The following is a 19,298-nucleotide window of genomic DNA, read 5'->3' as shown; positions in this document are numbered from 1 at the left end:
GGTTTAATTACAAAAACATTATTGTTGAGAAATATAATGTAGCTTTTAGTAGTAAATTTGTATTTAAAAAAATCATGGGGCAGGGGTTGAAAACCAGCTCCTGAATTTTGTGCAATTTCTTACCTATAAAGTTCCTACCGAAATAAATTGTGAGCACATACACTATATTTATGGACAGTATGTTGGCTTGGAGTTCTGAGGGGAATAGGATTTGTGTGTTTAGATGTAGATATCGGATATGTATCCAATTTAAAACCACATTTGGAAGTGGCTCAGATCGTTTTGCGAAAACAGATCTTGCACAGATTTTTGTGTTTACTCTTATGCAACAAATTTCGAAATGTGTCCGATTTGAGCAAAAAAAGCTTCTTTTTTTTCTGCCAGTGTAGACGCAGCCTAACGCTGTGTGCTAAGTTGCAACTTTTTATTTTGACTAGACATCCTCAAATGCACCACCAATCATGTGATTTCCTGAAGAGAAATAAAAAAGATGTGCAACGTCACTGTCACAATTGGTGGTGGTAATCACACAAAGACAAAGGTCAAGAAAACATCATAAACACCAAGGGGAACACACATGATCTTATAGAAACAATAATAAGGCAAACACAGCTGAAGACTAACTCAATCAAATCAGTTAACATGACAACTAAATAGGCTGCTGGTGAGAACTGGAACAAAGGAAAGAGGAAACAAACTAAAAGTCAAAGAAAATGAAACTAAGACAAAAATAACTGAATATGTTACAGTCACAACCAAAGACATCCGTCTAGCACATGTGTACGTAAGGGCTGAGAATACATACAGATATCCAAATTTCTTTAGGTTATCATTCACAAGCTCCTGATTAATTTTGATTCAGTTCTTATTCTTTTGGGTATATTTCACTAATATACATTTCTTTGTCTGCTAATGCTGTAAATTATACAGGACAGTGTTTTAAACTGATTCAAACCATCAAATCATCTTTTTGAAGATTCATTTGTGTCCGGAATGAGTCACTCTGTATGTTTTTGATTCACTAAAAAGAATCAACTCATAAAAGTAATTTATTTGTGAATCGGACTACAATGGCCAAGCTGTATGTTTTTGATACACTATAAAGAACCTGCTCATAAGCATTATTTATATACAATGTAATATTTTTTTTTTCATTTAATAATAATATTTTATTTTATTTCAGATTTATTTCAGTCACCGGAAATTATTCTTAATAGTTTTAGTTGTAACAACAATGGCACTGCTTATAAGTCATTTGCTTGTGAATTGCTAGGTCAAGTTTAAGAGGACAAGTCAACAGACTTGTTGTTTTTTTAGTTTTTTGCCACTACATGTACAGCCTTTCATTGCATCAGTATCAGCAACATTCTAATGAAGTTTGTGATTAATCAAAAAAATCAATATGGCCAATTAAAAAAAGTGTAGCATGCTGAAACACAATACTGTATGTGTAAACAGCCCCTAAAAACTGTGATTATGCTTTTCCTTTCAGTAAAGTGTTGTTTTGCATGTTTGTCTGTGTGCATATCCATAGAGAAGCCATTTATTAGCTATACAGACCTGCTGTTCTAACATACATTCTGTACATTCTGTACATTCTCTGTACATTCGAGCTCTCAAATGTGCCATTTAGCCCGGGAAGAGAGAGGGAGAGAGAGAGCGAGAGAGAGCACAGCTCTGCTGGGGAGAGATGATTCTCTCTATTACCTTGGCAGAGTTGATTCCAGGGCCGCCACACGTGCCCCATCAGTCCTCGCCATTCTGTTTTGCTGCTCTATTCTCTTTATCTTTTGTGAGCAGGGCTGGGAAGTGGCGAGGGGTCAGGGGCTCTGACGTTTATTCTGACGTGTATTGTTCTCACGCATATCATGCCACGGTGAAGATGTTATCGCATTTATGTCATCTCACAAAGACCATTCTCTCCTGAGCCTTCTGATAACACACTTTACATCCGCTTGACCAAGGCAAATTCTACCAACACCTAGTCTCACATAGCCAGTCTAATCGGCTTTGTCATTTATTTTGGCCAGTTAGAAAGGAATAAAGCGTCTGACTGAAATATAAAGCAACTGACAGCATTTTCCCTTTTTCATGTGAAAGTTTATCTGAAATAGTTACTCTAATCTTCATTGTCACATGAACCTAAAGATATCATTCTAATATGCTGATTTGGTGTTCAATTGGTGCTTAATTATTAATAATTGTTCTTATCATCAGTGTTGAAAAAAATGTTTCTTTGTGGAAAATGATACATTTTAATTTCAGTATTCGTTGATAAATATAAAGTTCAAAAGATCAGCATTTATTTTAAATAGAAATCTTTTAGAAAATTATACATTTCTTTAGTATCACTTTAATTCGATTTAAATGCATCCTGGCTAAGTATAATTGTATTTTTTTTTACTTATCTAAGACCTTTGAATGTTAGTGCTTTGAATGTTAGTTTTCATAAAATTGTTAAGCAGCAAAAACTTTGGTGTTCCTTGAACACCAAATCAGCTATCAACTATAAACATAATTTTTAATAATCATTCTAATTCTATGAGAATAGGGAAGTCCACACCACAACTATACCGATAACAATACAGAGTAATGATATCGTTGGAATCACTTGCAAAATAATTTTTCCAGCTGATGAACAATATATATATATATATATATATATATATATATATATTTATCAGCATGCTACACTTTTATTATATATATTATATATATATATTAATTAAGATTTATTTTTGGTATTTTGCCTTTATTACGATAGGACAGATCAGAACTGACAAGAAGTGAAGTGGGAGAGAGATGGGGGGCAGGATCGGGAAAGGTCCTCGAGTCGGGATTCGAACTCGGTACGCCCGTAGCACAACGATGCTGTATGTCGGCACATGTTTTTGTTTGTTTGTTTGTTTGTTTTTTTACATGTTTTGCTGTATTTTGGATTTTAAAAATGCAGCCTTAGTGAGCATAAAAGACATCTCTCATTAAAAAAATCTGAATTATTCCAAACTTTTGACCAGTACTGTGTATACGCAAAACTTTGATTGATTGATTGATTGCCGTGGTTGGCATCTGTCTTTTAGTAAAGCTTGTACTAAATAGCCTAAATAAAATAGAGTAAAGAGGAAATACATGAAAACCTGAATTGGTCATTAAATATGTATTTTATAGGTATAGTTCACCCAAAAATGAAAATTCAGTCATTATTTACTCACCCATGTGTCGTTCCAAGACCTTTGTTCATCTTCGGAACACAAATTAAGATATTTCTGATGAAATCCGAAAGTTTTCTGACCCTGCATAGACAACTGACACGTTCAAGGCCCAGAAAGCCAGTAAGGGCTTCATTAAAATAGTCCATGTAACATCAGTGGCTCAACTGTAATGTTATGAAGCTACAAGAATACTTTTTGCGTGCAAAGAAAAGTGTGTTTTTACTTGGTATAGGTTGGCCTTAAGTAATAAGTAACATAAATAACATTTTAGCTTCTAAAGTCTAAAAGGTCCTTGAAAGAGTGATTATGAACATGCTAAATGAACTTATTCTGTCTTGAATAACTGAGAGTCTGTCTCTCAGTCTCCCACCTTTCTGTCATCACACAATGCATGCAAATGCTGTTAAAGTAAGTACTCTGCAAATACTATAACTTAGATTAGAGATAGAGCCATAATTCAGCCAACAGACCATTCATTCAAATACAGTTGTCACTCCTCTTAAACCCATTGTTTACACACAGTTTGGGTAATAACAAAAGCAATAACCACATTTAAACTTAATTCACATATGAAAAATGCAGGTTAATGACAACCATATTTTCTTTAGTAGGTCTTTTCTTTTTTTTTGGAATCACTCGTGGTTGTCACTCCTAAAGATTTCCAGTGTGTGCATGACCAGTTTCACACCATAAAAATAAATGATAAAATAAGGGTAGGCTTATGGAATGGGTGTGTTGGTCCTCCATCAGTGTCAGAAGGTTATATAAGAGGATTTGGAAAAACCAATGGTTAACTAACTATACAAAATAGTTCTGTTGCGTTCCTGTGAATGCTGAGTTGTGGATGATAACGCTGAGGTTACCAGGAACAAGTCAAGCACAAGCAAATAAACAGAAGGGAGAAGGAACATTAAGGGCTGCACATGCACAGGTCAAACAGAAGGCAAACTACTCAAGATCGCTCTAACCAAATATTTAGTCTCGCGAAGAATAAAAAAGAATGTTATGCAGAACGTTTGCTGTCAAACTGCAGCCAAACATCCAGAGTTTCTTTTTGAGATTGAGGTTTTACTATGACGTGTGTAAGCGCACAATATGAGGAATGAACAGGTCTCTGTTATCAGCAGTGAGATTGTATCTGCATGTGTCTGTGCGTGTGCATGCTGTCCAGTTCACGTGTAACACACTGTAGTTTTTGGGAACACAGGTAGAGATTTGGGTGGGGAGTAAATTTTCATGATCTCTCGAGTCATGCACTTAATGATTGCCTGTCAAAGGGTTAATAGTGCACCAGTGTAATTTTCTGAAACTAATGCACAAGAAATTAGCAAACATGAATCATGAACAAGGTTGTTTTTACTGTTTTGATAGTTTTATTTACACTGTTGTTATTGCTGAAGTCACTGTCAAGTTGTTTTGTGATGGAGTTCATTCATTTTTATGTTCCACGTTAACACACAAGGTCTGTGTCTTATTTATTTATTTATTTTACTATATGACATCATGCTGTCACACAGATACCTTCTATTCAGCTTTACACATCGTTGTGCTGTTTGAAATGTGACTGTTAAATATTTGTATATATTGCTAATAAATAGGTTATTTCAAGTGATTTTGCATCAGATTTATAAACTGAGAAGTTAGATTTACCCATTTACTTTGAAAAGGAGATTTTACTTTAATTTAGTGCAAAAACTAATAAAGAAGAAAGATGAAGGAAGAAATTGATTCAGTTATTTTTATTATTTATTTATTTATCTGGTAAGTGCATGTGCAGAATTTTCTCTTTTTGAGTTACACTACGATTTTGGGGTCAATATGATTATTTTTCTTTAGGAGATTCTTTTTATTATTATTATTTTTTTAGCATGGATGCATTAAATTAATCAAAGGTGAGAATGAAGACTTTTATTTTCTTTCATTTCTATTTGAAATGAATGTTATTCTTTTATATTTATCAAAGAGTCCTGAAAAATTATCTTTATTCACAAAAAAATATTAAGTAGCACAACTGTTTTCAATATTGATAATAATAAGAAATGTTGTAACATAATAATAAGAAACTATTTCTGAAACTATTTCTGAAGAATTATTTCTAAAAAGATCATGTGACACTGAAAACTAGCGTAATGGCTGCAGAAGATTTTTATTTGTATTTTTTTGCTATCAAAGAATAAATTACAGTTTAACATATATTTATATATGTTATATAACAGAAAAGAGTTATTTTAAATTGTAATTATATTTCAAAATGTTACTATTTTACTGTAATTTTGATTACATAAATGCAACCAAGTGAGCATAAAATGTTTTTTTGTTTTTTTTCAAAATCAATCAATCAATAACCCCACAATCTTTTTAATGGTAAAATATTTTGCACATATTACATTAGGATGGACAGTAATGCTGATTACAAAGTACACACTTATTTCTAATCTTCTCTGTTTTCAATGCAGCCTATCATATACAGATGTTGCTGTGGAAGTGTTTGAGCATTTTTGGCATTGGCTAAACTAACAGTGATTGGTCACGTTTCTTGTCAGTAAGAGACAGACCTTTCCTGTGTAGGTGGCCAATTATAGACGAGAATAAGTTGCAAGCTAGAACAAATTTATGTTGATAGTCAAAAGTCTGGTTTTGTAAGATGAACAGGTATGACTGTACTCCTAGTCGTAAACTAGTCAGTTCACACAGGAACACATATTAATGTACTGCTCTATGAATTGCACCATTCTTGAAGAATTTGGAAAAAAATATATATATTTTTTTTTTGGCTAAAAAAAATATGTTTGTTGGAAAGACTGCTGTAAGTAAATACTTAATAATTTGAAGGTTAATGACCTTAGCAGTGCTTCACTGACCACCACCCAAGTTCCAATGAAACCGATTTCACTGTTTGTGGGTGTGTTTTCAGGCATGCATGAACAATTCTACCTGCATTTTGGCTTGTGTGTGTGCGTGTGTGTGTGTGTGTGTGTGTGTGTGTGTGTGTCTGGCCTGACTCTGCAGCATGACAGCTGGGAGTGGCTCTGATTCACTTTCCTTCAAGAGTTCCAGTTAGAGGTTTGACAGTCTTAATCTCTGAAATCACATGACTGCTATAGCTCTTATCATGAACCTGCTGTGAGAATGTTCCCAAAACTACACATGACACTGAGTGACAGCATTTCCTCTCATATTTGCATGCATTTTAACCATATCTCATATTTGTGGTTGTCTCTCTATGATATATAGGGAGGGCACGCATGCAGGAAAACTTGATTGGCTGAAGCATTGCTTGCAAACCATAGAAGCTAATTGATGCAAATTAGTCAAGCTAAGAAAGAAACACACACATTTGCATATCAAGGTTGGGCCAGTAGGCTTCCTGACCGTATTCTCATGACAAAAAGCTCTTCATAACAATAGAGTTTAGCTTCTGGGTTGCACGTCAGCAGTGATTGGTCACTCACCGCGAGTCATGCATCCACACATGTTCTCTCTCTGAGACACACACACACACACACACACACACATACTCCGATGTATTAGTGAAATAGTGTCACATTCCCACAGCTCACTTATTAACCACTTAATACACATACATATACAGATGAGTATGTTCCACTTTAGAGTTAAAAATAAAACATTGTTTTATTAAAAATAATAAAAAAAAATCAAATTGTTAAATTTATAGTCACTGTGATATGTAAATTTGCAATTGTAAGACACAAAGGTAACGCTTCAAAATAAGATTTCATTTGTTAACATTAGGTAAGCACAATTAGTTGGCATTAATTAACAATACACAATACTTTCACAACAGTCAATAATCTTAAAGGGATAGTTCACCCAAAAAATGAAAATTGTCAACATTTACTCAAGTTGTTCTAAACCTGTATACATTTCTTACAGCTGTTAAACACAAAAGAAGATAATTTGAATAATGTATATAAACAAACAGTTGAAAGTAGCCACTGACTTCTATACTATGAAAAAAAAAAAAATACTATGGAAGTCAATGGCTACCGTCAACTGTTTGGTTAACAACATTCTTGAAAATATCTTCTTTTGTTTGATTTGGTTGGTTTCAGAGGGTGAAGTATCCCCTTAATATTAATTTCAACAATTAATAATACATTTTTAAAATCAAATGTGCATCGCTTAACATTAGTTAATGCTCTGCAAACTAAAATGAACAAGTTAGCTCATGTTAGCTAATGCATTGTTGTAAAGTGTTACCATAAAATCAAAAAGTCATAATTATGAGATAAATTCACAAGTTTGAATGCATTCTGAAAGGTTCCATTTATTTATTTTTTGGCCATAGAAGAATCATTTTTGGTACTTTAAAGAGCCGAATAGTTCGTAAAATAATTTGAAAAATACATTTTACAACAAAAGAACAACTTTTAACAACTTTTTTCCCCCTACTATAAAGAATCTTTGGTGTAATAGCAAAGTTTCATGGATGTTAAAGGTTCTTCATCGAACCTTAAATGCCAATAAAGAACCATTCTTTTTTAAGAGTGAGGATCTTGACAAATATAGCTGATTTATAATAGCCAAACTGTCTATTACTGGATGTATTTCCATAGTGTCTTTTTGCTTGGTGCACAAGTGTGGTTGTGCTAAAGCAGATGTTTTATACTTGCAGATTTTTGACTGTCCATTTAAATTGCTGAGTCATTTTTTCTGAGTGAGATACATAGAAGCTACTGCCAGTTCTTTTCTTCTGCTCTTTCTCAAGACTTCTCACAAACAGTCACAAGAACCTAGAACTGTGCGTGTTGATTTAAAAGCCATGCTGTGAACAGACTCATCACTTGGCTGCGCAGATACGAGTGTGTGCGATTGTGCGCGTGTGCATGTGTGAGAGAATGTGTCATATGTCAGTGCAGGCCGAAGATTTTATCAATGGCACATACAGTACACTCACAAAATCCCCATTGCACAATTTGACATTCAGATGAGAGGAGAGACGTCTCATCATTTCACACACCTACACAGCTCACACCATGTTTGCTTAAAGGCTCAATCTGTTTGCACCTCTCTTGAAGCTTCTTTCATTCTGCCAGTGTATGAATTTGGGTAAACAAAGACTTGTGTATTTCATGAGAATGTCAAGTTTAGTTGTGAGAGTGGAAGAACTTCACCATGAATTATGATGATATTACATCTTTGCCAGAGATTTCATGGTTGAATCAGTTAGCATATGCTAACAGCTAAATGAAAATACAAATGCTGTGATTTTGGCATTATCTGTCAGGTTCCTTCAGGTCAAAGTCAACACATTTCTGACAGTAAAACAATAAACTGTCTGTATTAAAGAATCGGCTTTTGAATTTAAAGGATTTTTTTTTTTTTAGGTTCAATCCAAGTTAAAGGGATAGTTCAGCCAAAAATGAAAATTGTCATCATTTACTCACCCTAAAGTTGTTCCAACCCTATATGAGTTTCTTTCTTCTGTTGAACACAAAATAGAGAATGTAGGTAACCAAACAGTTGATGGTAGCCATTGACATCCACAGGATTTGAACAACTTGAGGGTGAGTAAATGATGATGCAATTACATTTTTGGGTGAACTATCCCTTTAAGCTCAATCGACAGCATAATTTGTGCTATAATGTTGATTACCACACACAAAAAAAGAAGCAAATATCAAGGTACAGTAGCTGCGTTTCCATTATCCTTCAGATTGCGCAAATTGAAATATCAAATTGAAAATATGCCTAATGGAAACACGTCAATTTCTTAAAAACGGTTTTACGCTCACAAGAGGTTGTTTTTCAGGCAATTCGAAAAAGGAATATATCACAAATCTGCAATGAAAACAGTTTTTTCCGCATTTACAGGTCACCTGGCGTACATAGAAGTCACATGATCTTTATTTAATGTACTATAACATCCAATAAACACCTCATACATGGCCGGGATAGTGTGCAGTGCATTACAGTTCCGACATGGCCACATTTCAGAAGCGTCCCAGAAGCAACTCTCTGTGCTGCTTCACTAAAGATACACGCATACGTCTCCTTCAATTAAAAATAATGGCTAGTGCAGTAGCTGCAATATATGTAAACCTACCAACATCCGTCGTCATGACTTATTGCGAGAAGAAGAAATTACGTTTTAGTCGCATAACATCGGTTAATGGAAACGCCTTCGATTCACAATAGGCATTTATAAAATATCGCAAAAGTTTTGCACAAATCTGTAATGAAAATCCAGCTAATGAGACACTTACAATGGAAGTGAATGGGGAATTTTTTTTTGAGAATTTAAAAACAGAAATTTGAACCTCAACCTTTGAATCACAAGACACTTCTCAATCACTTATGCAAAAATGTTTTTTTTTTTTTTAATTTAAGCGTGTTGTAAAACACACAAGATGTGATGCGGAAGCACAGAGAACCACAGTGTGCACAACATGCTGCCATTTATGTCAATGCGCATATAACAGTTGTCCGGAAGCGATGGTTTATAGTTTAAAGTATTAGTATTTTTCTTACACACCTATCATTTCAGAAGACAATGATTCTTCAACTGAGGTCATATGGATTACTGTCACGTTTGTTTTGCGTAGTTTTTGAAGCATCAGCTTTGAGGGACCCATTCAATTGCATTATACAGACTCACAGAGATTGATTGTCTCTCTAAAAATCTATTTGTGTTCATCTGAAGAAAGAAATTCATATACATCTGGCACATCATGATGAGAAAATTTTCATTTTTAGGTTGAGTATCACTTTAACTGTTATTGAACCTAGAATATTGCTTTAAATCTAGATGAGTGAGCCGCACATTAAAGTTACCGTTAATTCCAAGCTAACTCGCAATTTACCACCCCATGACATATGGGTAGGATTTGTTTTGCACTTTATGTGGTTAACTACAGCTTTTCCCAGAAAAACTCATAATGGGTAAGGTGTCCAATGACCTGTGGTTCTCCTTATGTTGAAACTCAGATATCTACTATGGCTGCGTATTTCCTTTGCTCACTAGATTTCACACTAGTGAGTATTGGGCCTTGTTAGGGATCATTTAGGGACTGGGTTTTGCTTTTAAGATGAACACAACCAGTTTTTATGAGACATTTTCAGCTTTATATTCTTGTTAGTGATCCACTCCAGTTCATCCCAGGCCATCTGGGGTTTGTTCATTAAATTTTACGACATGTCTCGATGTCCGAGTAAATATACACTTTCCTCTCTTGCACGGCTCATTGAGTCTCTCCGCCAAGACCAACAGGGATTCAGTCCTCGTCTCTGCACATGCTGGAAAAGACAGCATCGTGTTTCTGCCATAACACACGCACACCGTGCTGTTTGGCTTGAGAACTTTTGTACTCGGCTCACACACTAATTTGTTATTTGCTCTTGTCCAGCATGTTTATCTGTCGGGGGTGTTGGATTCCGGCAAGTATACAGATAAAAGCTTGTGTGAGAGAAAAGAGGAGCGTAGGGTTCACAATGAGGGTTGTGTTTGTCTATCTATGTGTGTTTTTAGTGTGTGTCAGTGAGAAAGCAACAGTGTGTGTTTGCGTGACGGAGGATGAGTGGGTGAGTGGTGATCTACTATAGTGTTTTCCAGCAAAATGGGTGAGTCATTTACATTAGGAGCATTTTTAAAAGCTGTCTGGGATTTCTGTATCATCGTTGTTTTTGGCATATTCTATGCAAATGCCAAACATAAATTAAATGGTGGCGGTGAGTCAAAACGAACTAAATGTGATTGGTGGGCTTTTCAACAAACACTAGCAGCACTTTTTCTTAGCTGTAAGGGGTAAACATAATCTTCTCTGCTATCTGCTCCAGAATGGCAACATTTTTTTTTTCTTGTATAAAACAATAAACAGGAATTTAAAGGTTACTATGGCATTACTTAGCTTATTGTTGGCCCATACTGAAGCTGTATTATCATACAGACCAATCACACCAGGGTTCAAGAAAAAGAATGGAGAACCGGATGAGTTTCGGGCCAGTTGACAGAACGGTCACTTGCCTTTTTGGGCCAATGTTGCAAAAATGACTTGTGATGGGGGTTATGCGCAACAGACTTCCGTATTCTGCTAACCAGGTCTCATTGCTTCCGGTTCATGCATTTTGCAAATGCCCCGTTAAATATGAAGCTGTTTTACTCAAGATGCCTTCAAAGTAGACACTAAAGATAATCATAACTAATGTCCATCACATATGTGGATTGATATATAAAAGTTTTTCAATAACATTTATATATAAAAGTCGAATAAAACATCAACAATAAAAACAGCTAGCTAAATTAACTGATTACCTAAGTCCAGTAGGTAGTGTCAGTAAACATCAGTAATGTTTTGCATCATATGCCATTGTTTTTCAGTACTTAAAAAAAAAAAAAAAAAAATTATTAACAATAACAACATTGTTTTTGTGCGTAAAATTGTTGATCTTTGATATATTGTTTCACAGATACATTTTATTTGTATGCCTACAGGCCAGGGTCTGTCTGATATCTTCTCGCACTTAGAATCTGCAGCATTTTGATCTTCTTTGAGATGGATGTGCTTTAACCTTGATCTACCTCTATTAACGAAAAAAAAGGCACCTGCTGTTCCATAACTAATAAGCCACTGATGCATGCATTAGAGACGAAAAGAAAAAACTATCACCCACTCAACACTGCGACTCCAATCACAGTCAGCTGAATCAGTCTGTCTGCAGTCGGCTCCAACAAAAAGCTGTGAAGTGCTCTTGGTGGAGACAGCGCTGTCTGTAACAGGCTACCGACAGGGCTCAGTCAATACATGCCACAGCCACTGGAGAGAAACTAAATGAGATTTTCTCTCGGGCTCCTTTTAACTCTTCCTTTTTTCTCTCTTCCTCCCTCCCTTCTTCCATCAGTAGCTTCCTCTCAGCCGCTTTCCACCCCCTCCATCTGCCGTACTGCCACTTTGACAAGCCGTCACAGTTGTCAAATAAGGAAAACATGTTGGAGGTGATGTTTTTTGAGTTCCTTGTCAAAGGAGCCTTTATCAGGCTCAGTTCTCGAATATCTAACAGGGCTGTTTATATTAGTAGGAGTGTATTGTGAAGCTGAAACATACGCATAGGTTTGCTTTTAGCACCTCGGCTAAACACAGCTACTTTTTAGGGAAGCAATGTGAGTGTGTAAGTGCGTGTGTATGTGTATGTGTGTGTGCCTTGTACCTATTCAGTGCCATGGGACGAGATGTTGTCACAGTGGCTTTGCTGTCTTCCTTTTAACTGCTGGCAAGAAGCCTGTGAGGTCTACCTTAGGGCCAGGGCTAAATTTAAGTTTGCCGCTCACAGTCCTAATCAGTAGCATCAAAACAACCATTAACTGTGGATCAGTCTGCCTCTCACGACTGCCAGCTCCCAGTGGACGCCATTCATAACAGGGCCAAAGAGAGAGAATCACACAGGAGCATGTCCCTTTATCCCACGTGTCTGCACTGCTACAAGCCAAAGCTAACGATCACTCCTGAGCCCTCACTGCACACACACACACACACATATGCATATATACACATATGTGCACTTGTGTATATAGCATACAAACAGACCAAAGCTCAAGACCACAATCATGATACGAGAACAACATGACCCGACTCACATTCCCCGCAGGATCTCTGAGTAATCTCTGGTCATTTTGTGCTTACGAGTAAATCTGTAATAAGTAAATTCATGCCTAAAATACCCTCTAAATCACAGGCATGGATCTGCAACTCAGTAAATGCAGCTGCATGTCGACTGAACTTATAACAAATATGAAGACGGATTCACAGAAGTCACACTGGAATGGACTAAAGGCACTTTGAACTGGGAAGAGCACATGGTTACCAGTGCAATTGATTTTAAGTCGATTCACGATGGAAAATCACAAACTGTGGAACGTCTTCTCAAAAACACATGACCGATTACTGCTTATCTAGATGCATGGGTTTACTTGGTGAACATGTGAATATAAACGCATTGAAAATTAAATAGCTATTTATATCAGTACTAGCCTATTTAATTTACTAAATTTTTAAAGTGTTTTAAAATACATTAAAAAAACTGCATAAAAATATTGGTAACACTTTACTTAAAGCCTTTGTGTTTAATGTATTATAAAGGGTTATTAAAAGGTATAATGCATTATAAATATTCATAATGTGCATTGTAATACATGATATCTTGTCGTAATTAATTATAACCGAATTTAAAATGTTTAGTGTAACAATGAATTCATACAGTGTTATAATGTATTAACTGTGGTTACAATTATGAGATTATGTACAATGCATTATAAATAAAGGTTTTAAGAAAAGTGTTACCAAAATATTTAATACACAGTATTAATGTATATATATACATATGTATATTATTTCCTATATACTACATTCAGAGGTTTAGGGTCAGTAATTGATTATTTATTTATTTATTTATTAAAGGAATTAACCTTTTTAATCAGTAAGGGTGCCTTAAATTGATCAAAATTTTATATATATATATTTTTAAATCTATTTCAAATAAATGCTGTTCTTTTGAACTTTCTATTCATCAATGAAAAAAAAAAAGCTTTGGTAATAAGGAGTGTTTCTTTCTTGAGCACCAAATCAGCATATTAGAATGATTTCTGAAGGATCATGTGTCACTGAAGACTGGAGTAATGGATGCTGAAAATTACATTTTGACAATATTTCATAAACAAATAAATGCAGCCTTAATGAGCACATGAGAATTCTATCAAATATATATATATACAACATTATGTATAGTACTTCTTCTTTATCTGTATATCACCATGTGCATGGAGGTTGCCTGATAATGAGTCAGTTTTGCCATTATCTGATAAATGTCACACATTCCAGAGAATGTGCTGATTCAGACAACACTATTTTTGTCTTTTTGCTTCTGAAAAGATACACACCAACAATGTAAGTACTGAACTTACATTTTAATGAGTTTTCACCTTCATGGTGTAAATAAATGAGTGAAGCAAGTGGTTAAACAAAATTATTGTCTTTAGTTAAAGAATTATGAGGATAGGGGAGGGGAGGAGTTCCTGAATGGTGTTTTGGGAAGGCCATCTGCTCCTGTTCATGGTTCATTAAACAAGCTACTGGGGACAGGCCGTTTGCCCTGAGAGCAACAGGTATAAAAGGACTCTGTCCCACCCTGTGAGGATAGAAGCCACTTGACTTTTTCAAGCTAATGTCACAAGAGACCCGTTCAGCAGTGTCCTCCACCCTCCCTTACTTCCTTCTTGAATTTCGAACTTATAACAGAACGTGAAAGAACCTAAATTCACCAAACCTGCTTGCATTTAAGCCCAAAACTCAGTCAGTGTGTATGTTATTGGAAAAATAATACAGGTATATTTTTCCTCTTACCTTCCCAGGTGTCCGTAGGTGTATTGTGAATCTGCAAGCAGTAAAGCGATCTCCCCTTGTGTCATTGAAATGGCGCACTCTTCCAGAGCCTATGCATTCAAAACAGTCACATTTTAAACTTCAGGTAACACATATAGATTTTACTGTACATACATTGATTTAGTCTCAACAAGATAACTTAATGGAAGCAATGCTTATTTGCAGACTTTTAAGGCTTTAATGCAGTCTCAAGTGTCTAAACTAGTTGGCGAACACGATTGACCTTACTAACTTTTCACCGAAAGTGAATCAGCAAGGAGGTGACTTTTTACCAGCCTTGGGTAAACACATACAGAACTCAACATGTGAAAACACAGGTTTAATCCCTATGGAAAACTCAGCAGGCAGCAGGTGCGAGGTGGTAGGCAAGATGCAGGCAGGTGTTCCAAGGCTTCTTATGAGTGTGTGTGTGTGTGTGTGTGTGTGTGTGTGCGTGTGTGCGTTTTTGTGACAAATGAGGACATAAATTTGTATAATGACAAGGGTATGACATGAAGGTGACTTTTCAGGACATTACCCCATGTCCCCACTTTTCAAAACGCTTATAAATCACACAGAATGGAGTGTATTGAAAATCTGAAATAGCACAAAGTTTCCTGTAAGGGGTAGGGTTAGGTGTAGGGTTGGTATAGAGCAATAGCACATACAGTTTGTACAGTATAAAAAACCATTATGCCTATGGGATGTCCCCACTTTTCACAAAAACAAACATGTGTGTGTGTGTGTGTGTGTGTGTGCGGCTGCCCCTCCTTTGCCTGTCTATATGTCTCACCTGGTTGACATCTCCCTCTCCGATAATAAAGACCAGCTTGCAGTCTTTCTCCACCACGGTCCTATCCTCCAGCACACCCTGCATTTTCAGTGTGACCTCTTGACCCCAAGCCGGGGTCAGGACATTCTCTGGACTGGCCTGTAACACCTTCTTCCTTAGTAGACGGTCATCTACAGCCAGTTGGGGTAGTGGAGGGAAAGCAGGGGGAGGGGAAAGAGATCAACAAGACCCTAAAGCAATAGTGTCAAACTTGGGGATGTGGTGTTAGTGAAGCTGGTTGACCAAGGAGGTCTTTCTGGTTAAGCAAGTTAAAAGGATTGTTCCCCCCAAAATGAAAATTCTGTCATCATTTGCTCACCCTCATGTCATTCCAAAACTATATGACATTCTTACTTCTGTGAAACACATAAGAAGATATTTTAAAGAATGTTTCAACTGTTTTTCTCAAAGTAATGAAAATCTGTTGGGTCAACATTAAACTATACTGACTTTTATTGTTTGGACAAAAAACACAAGAGACATTATGAATAAGTGATGACAGAAATATCATTTTTGAGAGAACTATCCCTTTAAGAAGTTTTTGGGGACATCAGCATAACATGCTGAAGACCAACATCCAAAACACAACATGCTAGTAACTTTTATTATCATCTATGGTTTCATAAAGAATGTTTAAACATACATGGAACCTTTCCATGGAACAAAAAAACTCTTTATAGTAGAACAAGGTTCTTCAGATTATTAAAATGTTCTTCACACCGAATATGGGGTCACTTTGGCGAAATTTTGTGGCCAAAAAGGTCCATTGTTTATTACTTTCAAACCTAGCAGCTTTCTGTAGGTCATCATGGTGGATCCCTGTAAACAAACTTGAACCCTTTGCAAAATCTGCATTGGGAAATCTTTTGTCCTCATATGTAATTCCCAACTGTGTGAATTTGCCAAACAACACTTAATGTGACTGCACAGAAACGTTCACTGAAAAGATCCTTTTTGATCCCAATGTTTCTAATATGGCAGAGCCCGGTCTCATAAAAATGCATATGAATAGTATGCCAAATAAAAACGAAAACTCGTGGTATTGATACGCAAAAATGGACTTTAGCGCACATATGATATGAACGTGTTTGACGTGCATATAATACGCAGTTTTTCACGTACATATGATACGAAATTTGTTGCCATGCATATGTGACCGTGTCTGGGAAAACCCAGCTAAAGTCATTTTTTTGTGATTTACTGTTTTCTACATAAAATCATCCTTCATAATGTAAAGAACATTCTGTGAAAATTTAATATTGACTGAGTAAGGCCATGTCAAAGATTGAAATCATAGTGAAATTAATGGTTGAAATCAAATTTTGATTCTTGTTATCTCACAATTAGATTTTGAGACTTTAGCCTGGATTTCACAGACAGTGTCACATATGATACGCATCTACCCCACAACCCTAATCCTACCCGTCGCGTAGCATAGACACGCCAAAGTCCATTTTTGCGCATCAATATCACGAGTTTTCATTTTTATTTGGCGTACTATTTATACGCACTTTCATGAGATCGGGTTATATGGCATCATTGTAAAAATCCTTTTGGAACTCAGACTAAACAAATATTTCATTGTGGACATCTTACCTGCAATGTCCTTCCAGTGATCTGCCAGAAACAGCGCCTCAAAGCTGGTGGTGGTCCACTCTTCTATCTCAAAGTCTGGAAAAAGAGTGTCCACTGAGCTGTCTCTTTCTTCCACTGTTTCAGCTTCCATAAAACGAACTGTTTTCAAAAAGCTGGGAGTCTTTGTCAGTTTTCTGCTGTCCTCTGTGCCTGATTTGTTGGTCTCAGGTGGGCTGGTGTGAGAATTTGAGGAGATGGTCTCATTGGTTGGGTTGCTGCTTGAGTCATTAGTATCTGTTGGCATGTTGCTTAAGTTTTCAGCACACTTCATCTCTTCTGCCACTTTATTATCCATTTCATCTTTCATCTCACTTCCTTCTTCATCCTTGTTATCTTCCACTGCTTTCTTCCCACCATCCTTTCCTGTGATATTCATTCTCTGCAGCTCCATGATTGGTTCTTCAAACACCTGCCAAGGCTGCAAAATAGCTTCTTCACTCTTCACTTCCTGTTTGTCACTAACTGTTTTTACGAACATCTCAGAATCCAACGTTGTCTCCTCTGCTTCTTCAGCTTCTGGTTCCATGTCCCCACACGGTGCTAAGGATACCATTTATCTCTTCTTAAAAGTGCTGAATGTCTTCCCAGCACGCACCACACACCAGGTTTGTAGAAATTGATGTCGCTGCTGCTCAACTGCCAAACCGATGAGCACCTGTATCCATTAGTGACAGCGTGTAGTATTATCTAAAGCACAGCGTCCACATGGACTCTATTAGAATTATAATGGAAATGCATTGCCACACGACATAAATCCCATCCGTGGTCAGTCCATTTCCTGCAGATTTTGTAAAAGGGTCCTTGTTGAAATGTTTTGCAGTAAAGAATGCAGAAAATGATCAATGCATGAGAATTGTGTTGAAATGTAAAGCCCTACTGGTCAGTAGAGTTGTGTGCAGTGATAATCTGCTGGATTAGAAGAGCAAAATCTAATCTGCCCCAACGTCTGTAAGCTTCTTAATGACTTCATCACGTCGTCCCATAATGCAGTTTCCATGAATGCATCCACCAATAAGAGGACTTCAGGGACTGGCTGCTTTTTTATTTATAATATAATGTAGAAATATTTCTCAATAAATACTGTATAAATCTAAATACTATTGCAATATACACTATACCGTTCAAAAGTTTGGATTTGGTAAGATTTTTATTATTACATTATTATATTGATATATATTATGGCTGTTTTTTTCTATTATTATCATTATTTTAGTATATTTTAATATGTAATTTATTCCTGTCACGTCAACGCTGAATTTTCAGTCTTCAGGGTAACATGATCCTTGAGGAATCTTACTGACCCCAAAATTCGGTGTGTATTCTAATCCAATTTTAATTATATTGGCAGAACTAAATGTAAACATATTTGTCTACCTACTGATCAGAAGTACAGAGAAAAACCTTTGCTATATTCTCATGAAGAGAACGGGCACTGACCGAAAATAACACACTCTGAACAGGTTTTTCCAGGTTTGTAACATGCCAAGTGTAAACGAAACATCAATGAGCCATGCATAATTTCAAGACAAGACAAGCCTTTAGCCTTTAAATGCCCTTACTTGATTGTTTTACACTTATTAAATCCACAAAACGCGCTCAAATACATATTAAAAACAACAATCAATCACTTACACTTGGCTGGCAACGATATCATTTAGCCAGCTTGTGCTTCAAATTAAATGTCAAAATATGGTAGTATATTGAGTGAAACATAAACATAAAATTATTGCGCCATTTAGCATTGTGTCATTAGAGCATTCAATTTAAACTTAAATATTCAGTATAAATACATGGATGTGATTTTATATGCAACTTTGAGAATGTTGATCTTGATTTTGTCTCTACAGATGAAACACACTAGAGAGTTTTACTTGCTTTCTGCATTCTCTAGAGGCTGTTGGCACTGTTTATGGCATGAGTAAGATTAGCAAAAAGGCCACATGACTGATTTCTTATTTAACCTGTGCTTTAATGGCACTTGAACAGCTGTGGTGGAATAGTGTTCTTTTTGTGAATAGTCACTAAGCTGATGACCAAGCGACTTACTGTTCGAAACAATGGCACTGAATAAAATTGATTAAAAATGACTCATTGTTGTTGTTTTTTTTTTTTATGTAAAAAAGATGAATGTTTGTTTATCAGCTTGGCTAGCTCAAAACTTACAACTGCAGAATCTTGGCAACCAGATTCTCTGCAAATGCCAAATATAAAATCCCCAAACATTTATTAGAAAAGTAGGTGGAAATT

General features: G+C 36.0%; 1 protein-coding gene across 1 annotated transcript in view; it reads right to left on the bottom strand.

Moving 5' to 3' along the window:
* Window positions 1–19,298, bottom strand: part of fkbp16 (FKBP prolyl isomerase 16) — a 47,398-nt gene that overhangs the window by 24,569 nt on the left and 3,531 nt on the right. Inside the window, exons 3-5 of the mRNA XM_058751651.1 lie at window positions 17,013–17,706; window positions 15,378–15,547; window positions 14,567–14,655 (exon numbers count right to left, since the gene is read on the bottom strand). Of these exons, the coding sequence (XP_058607634.1) occupies window positions 14,567–14,655; window positions 15,378–15,547; window positions 17,013–17,604 (851 nt within the window). The 5' untranslated portion in view covers window positions 17,605–17,706. The remainder of the gene's footprint in view (window positions 1–14,566; window positions 14,656–15,377; window positions 15,548–17,012; window positions 17,707–19,298) is intronic.

The sequence above is a fragment of the Onychostoma macrolepis genome, chromosome 18 (genome assembly GCF_012432095.1).
Source record: "Onychostoma macrolepis isolate SWU-2019 chromosome 18, ASM1243209v1, whole genome shotgun sequence".
NCBI lineage: Eukaryota > Metazoa > Chordata > Actinopteri > Cypriniformes > Cyprinidae > Onychostoma > Onychostoma macrolepis.
This window is presented reverse-complemented; position numbering and strand designations above follow the sequence as displayed.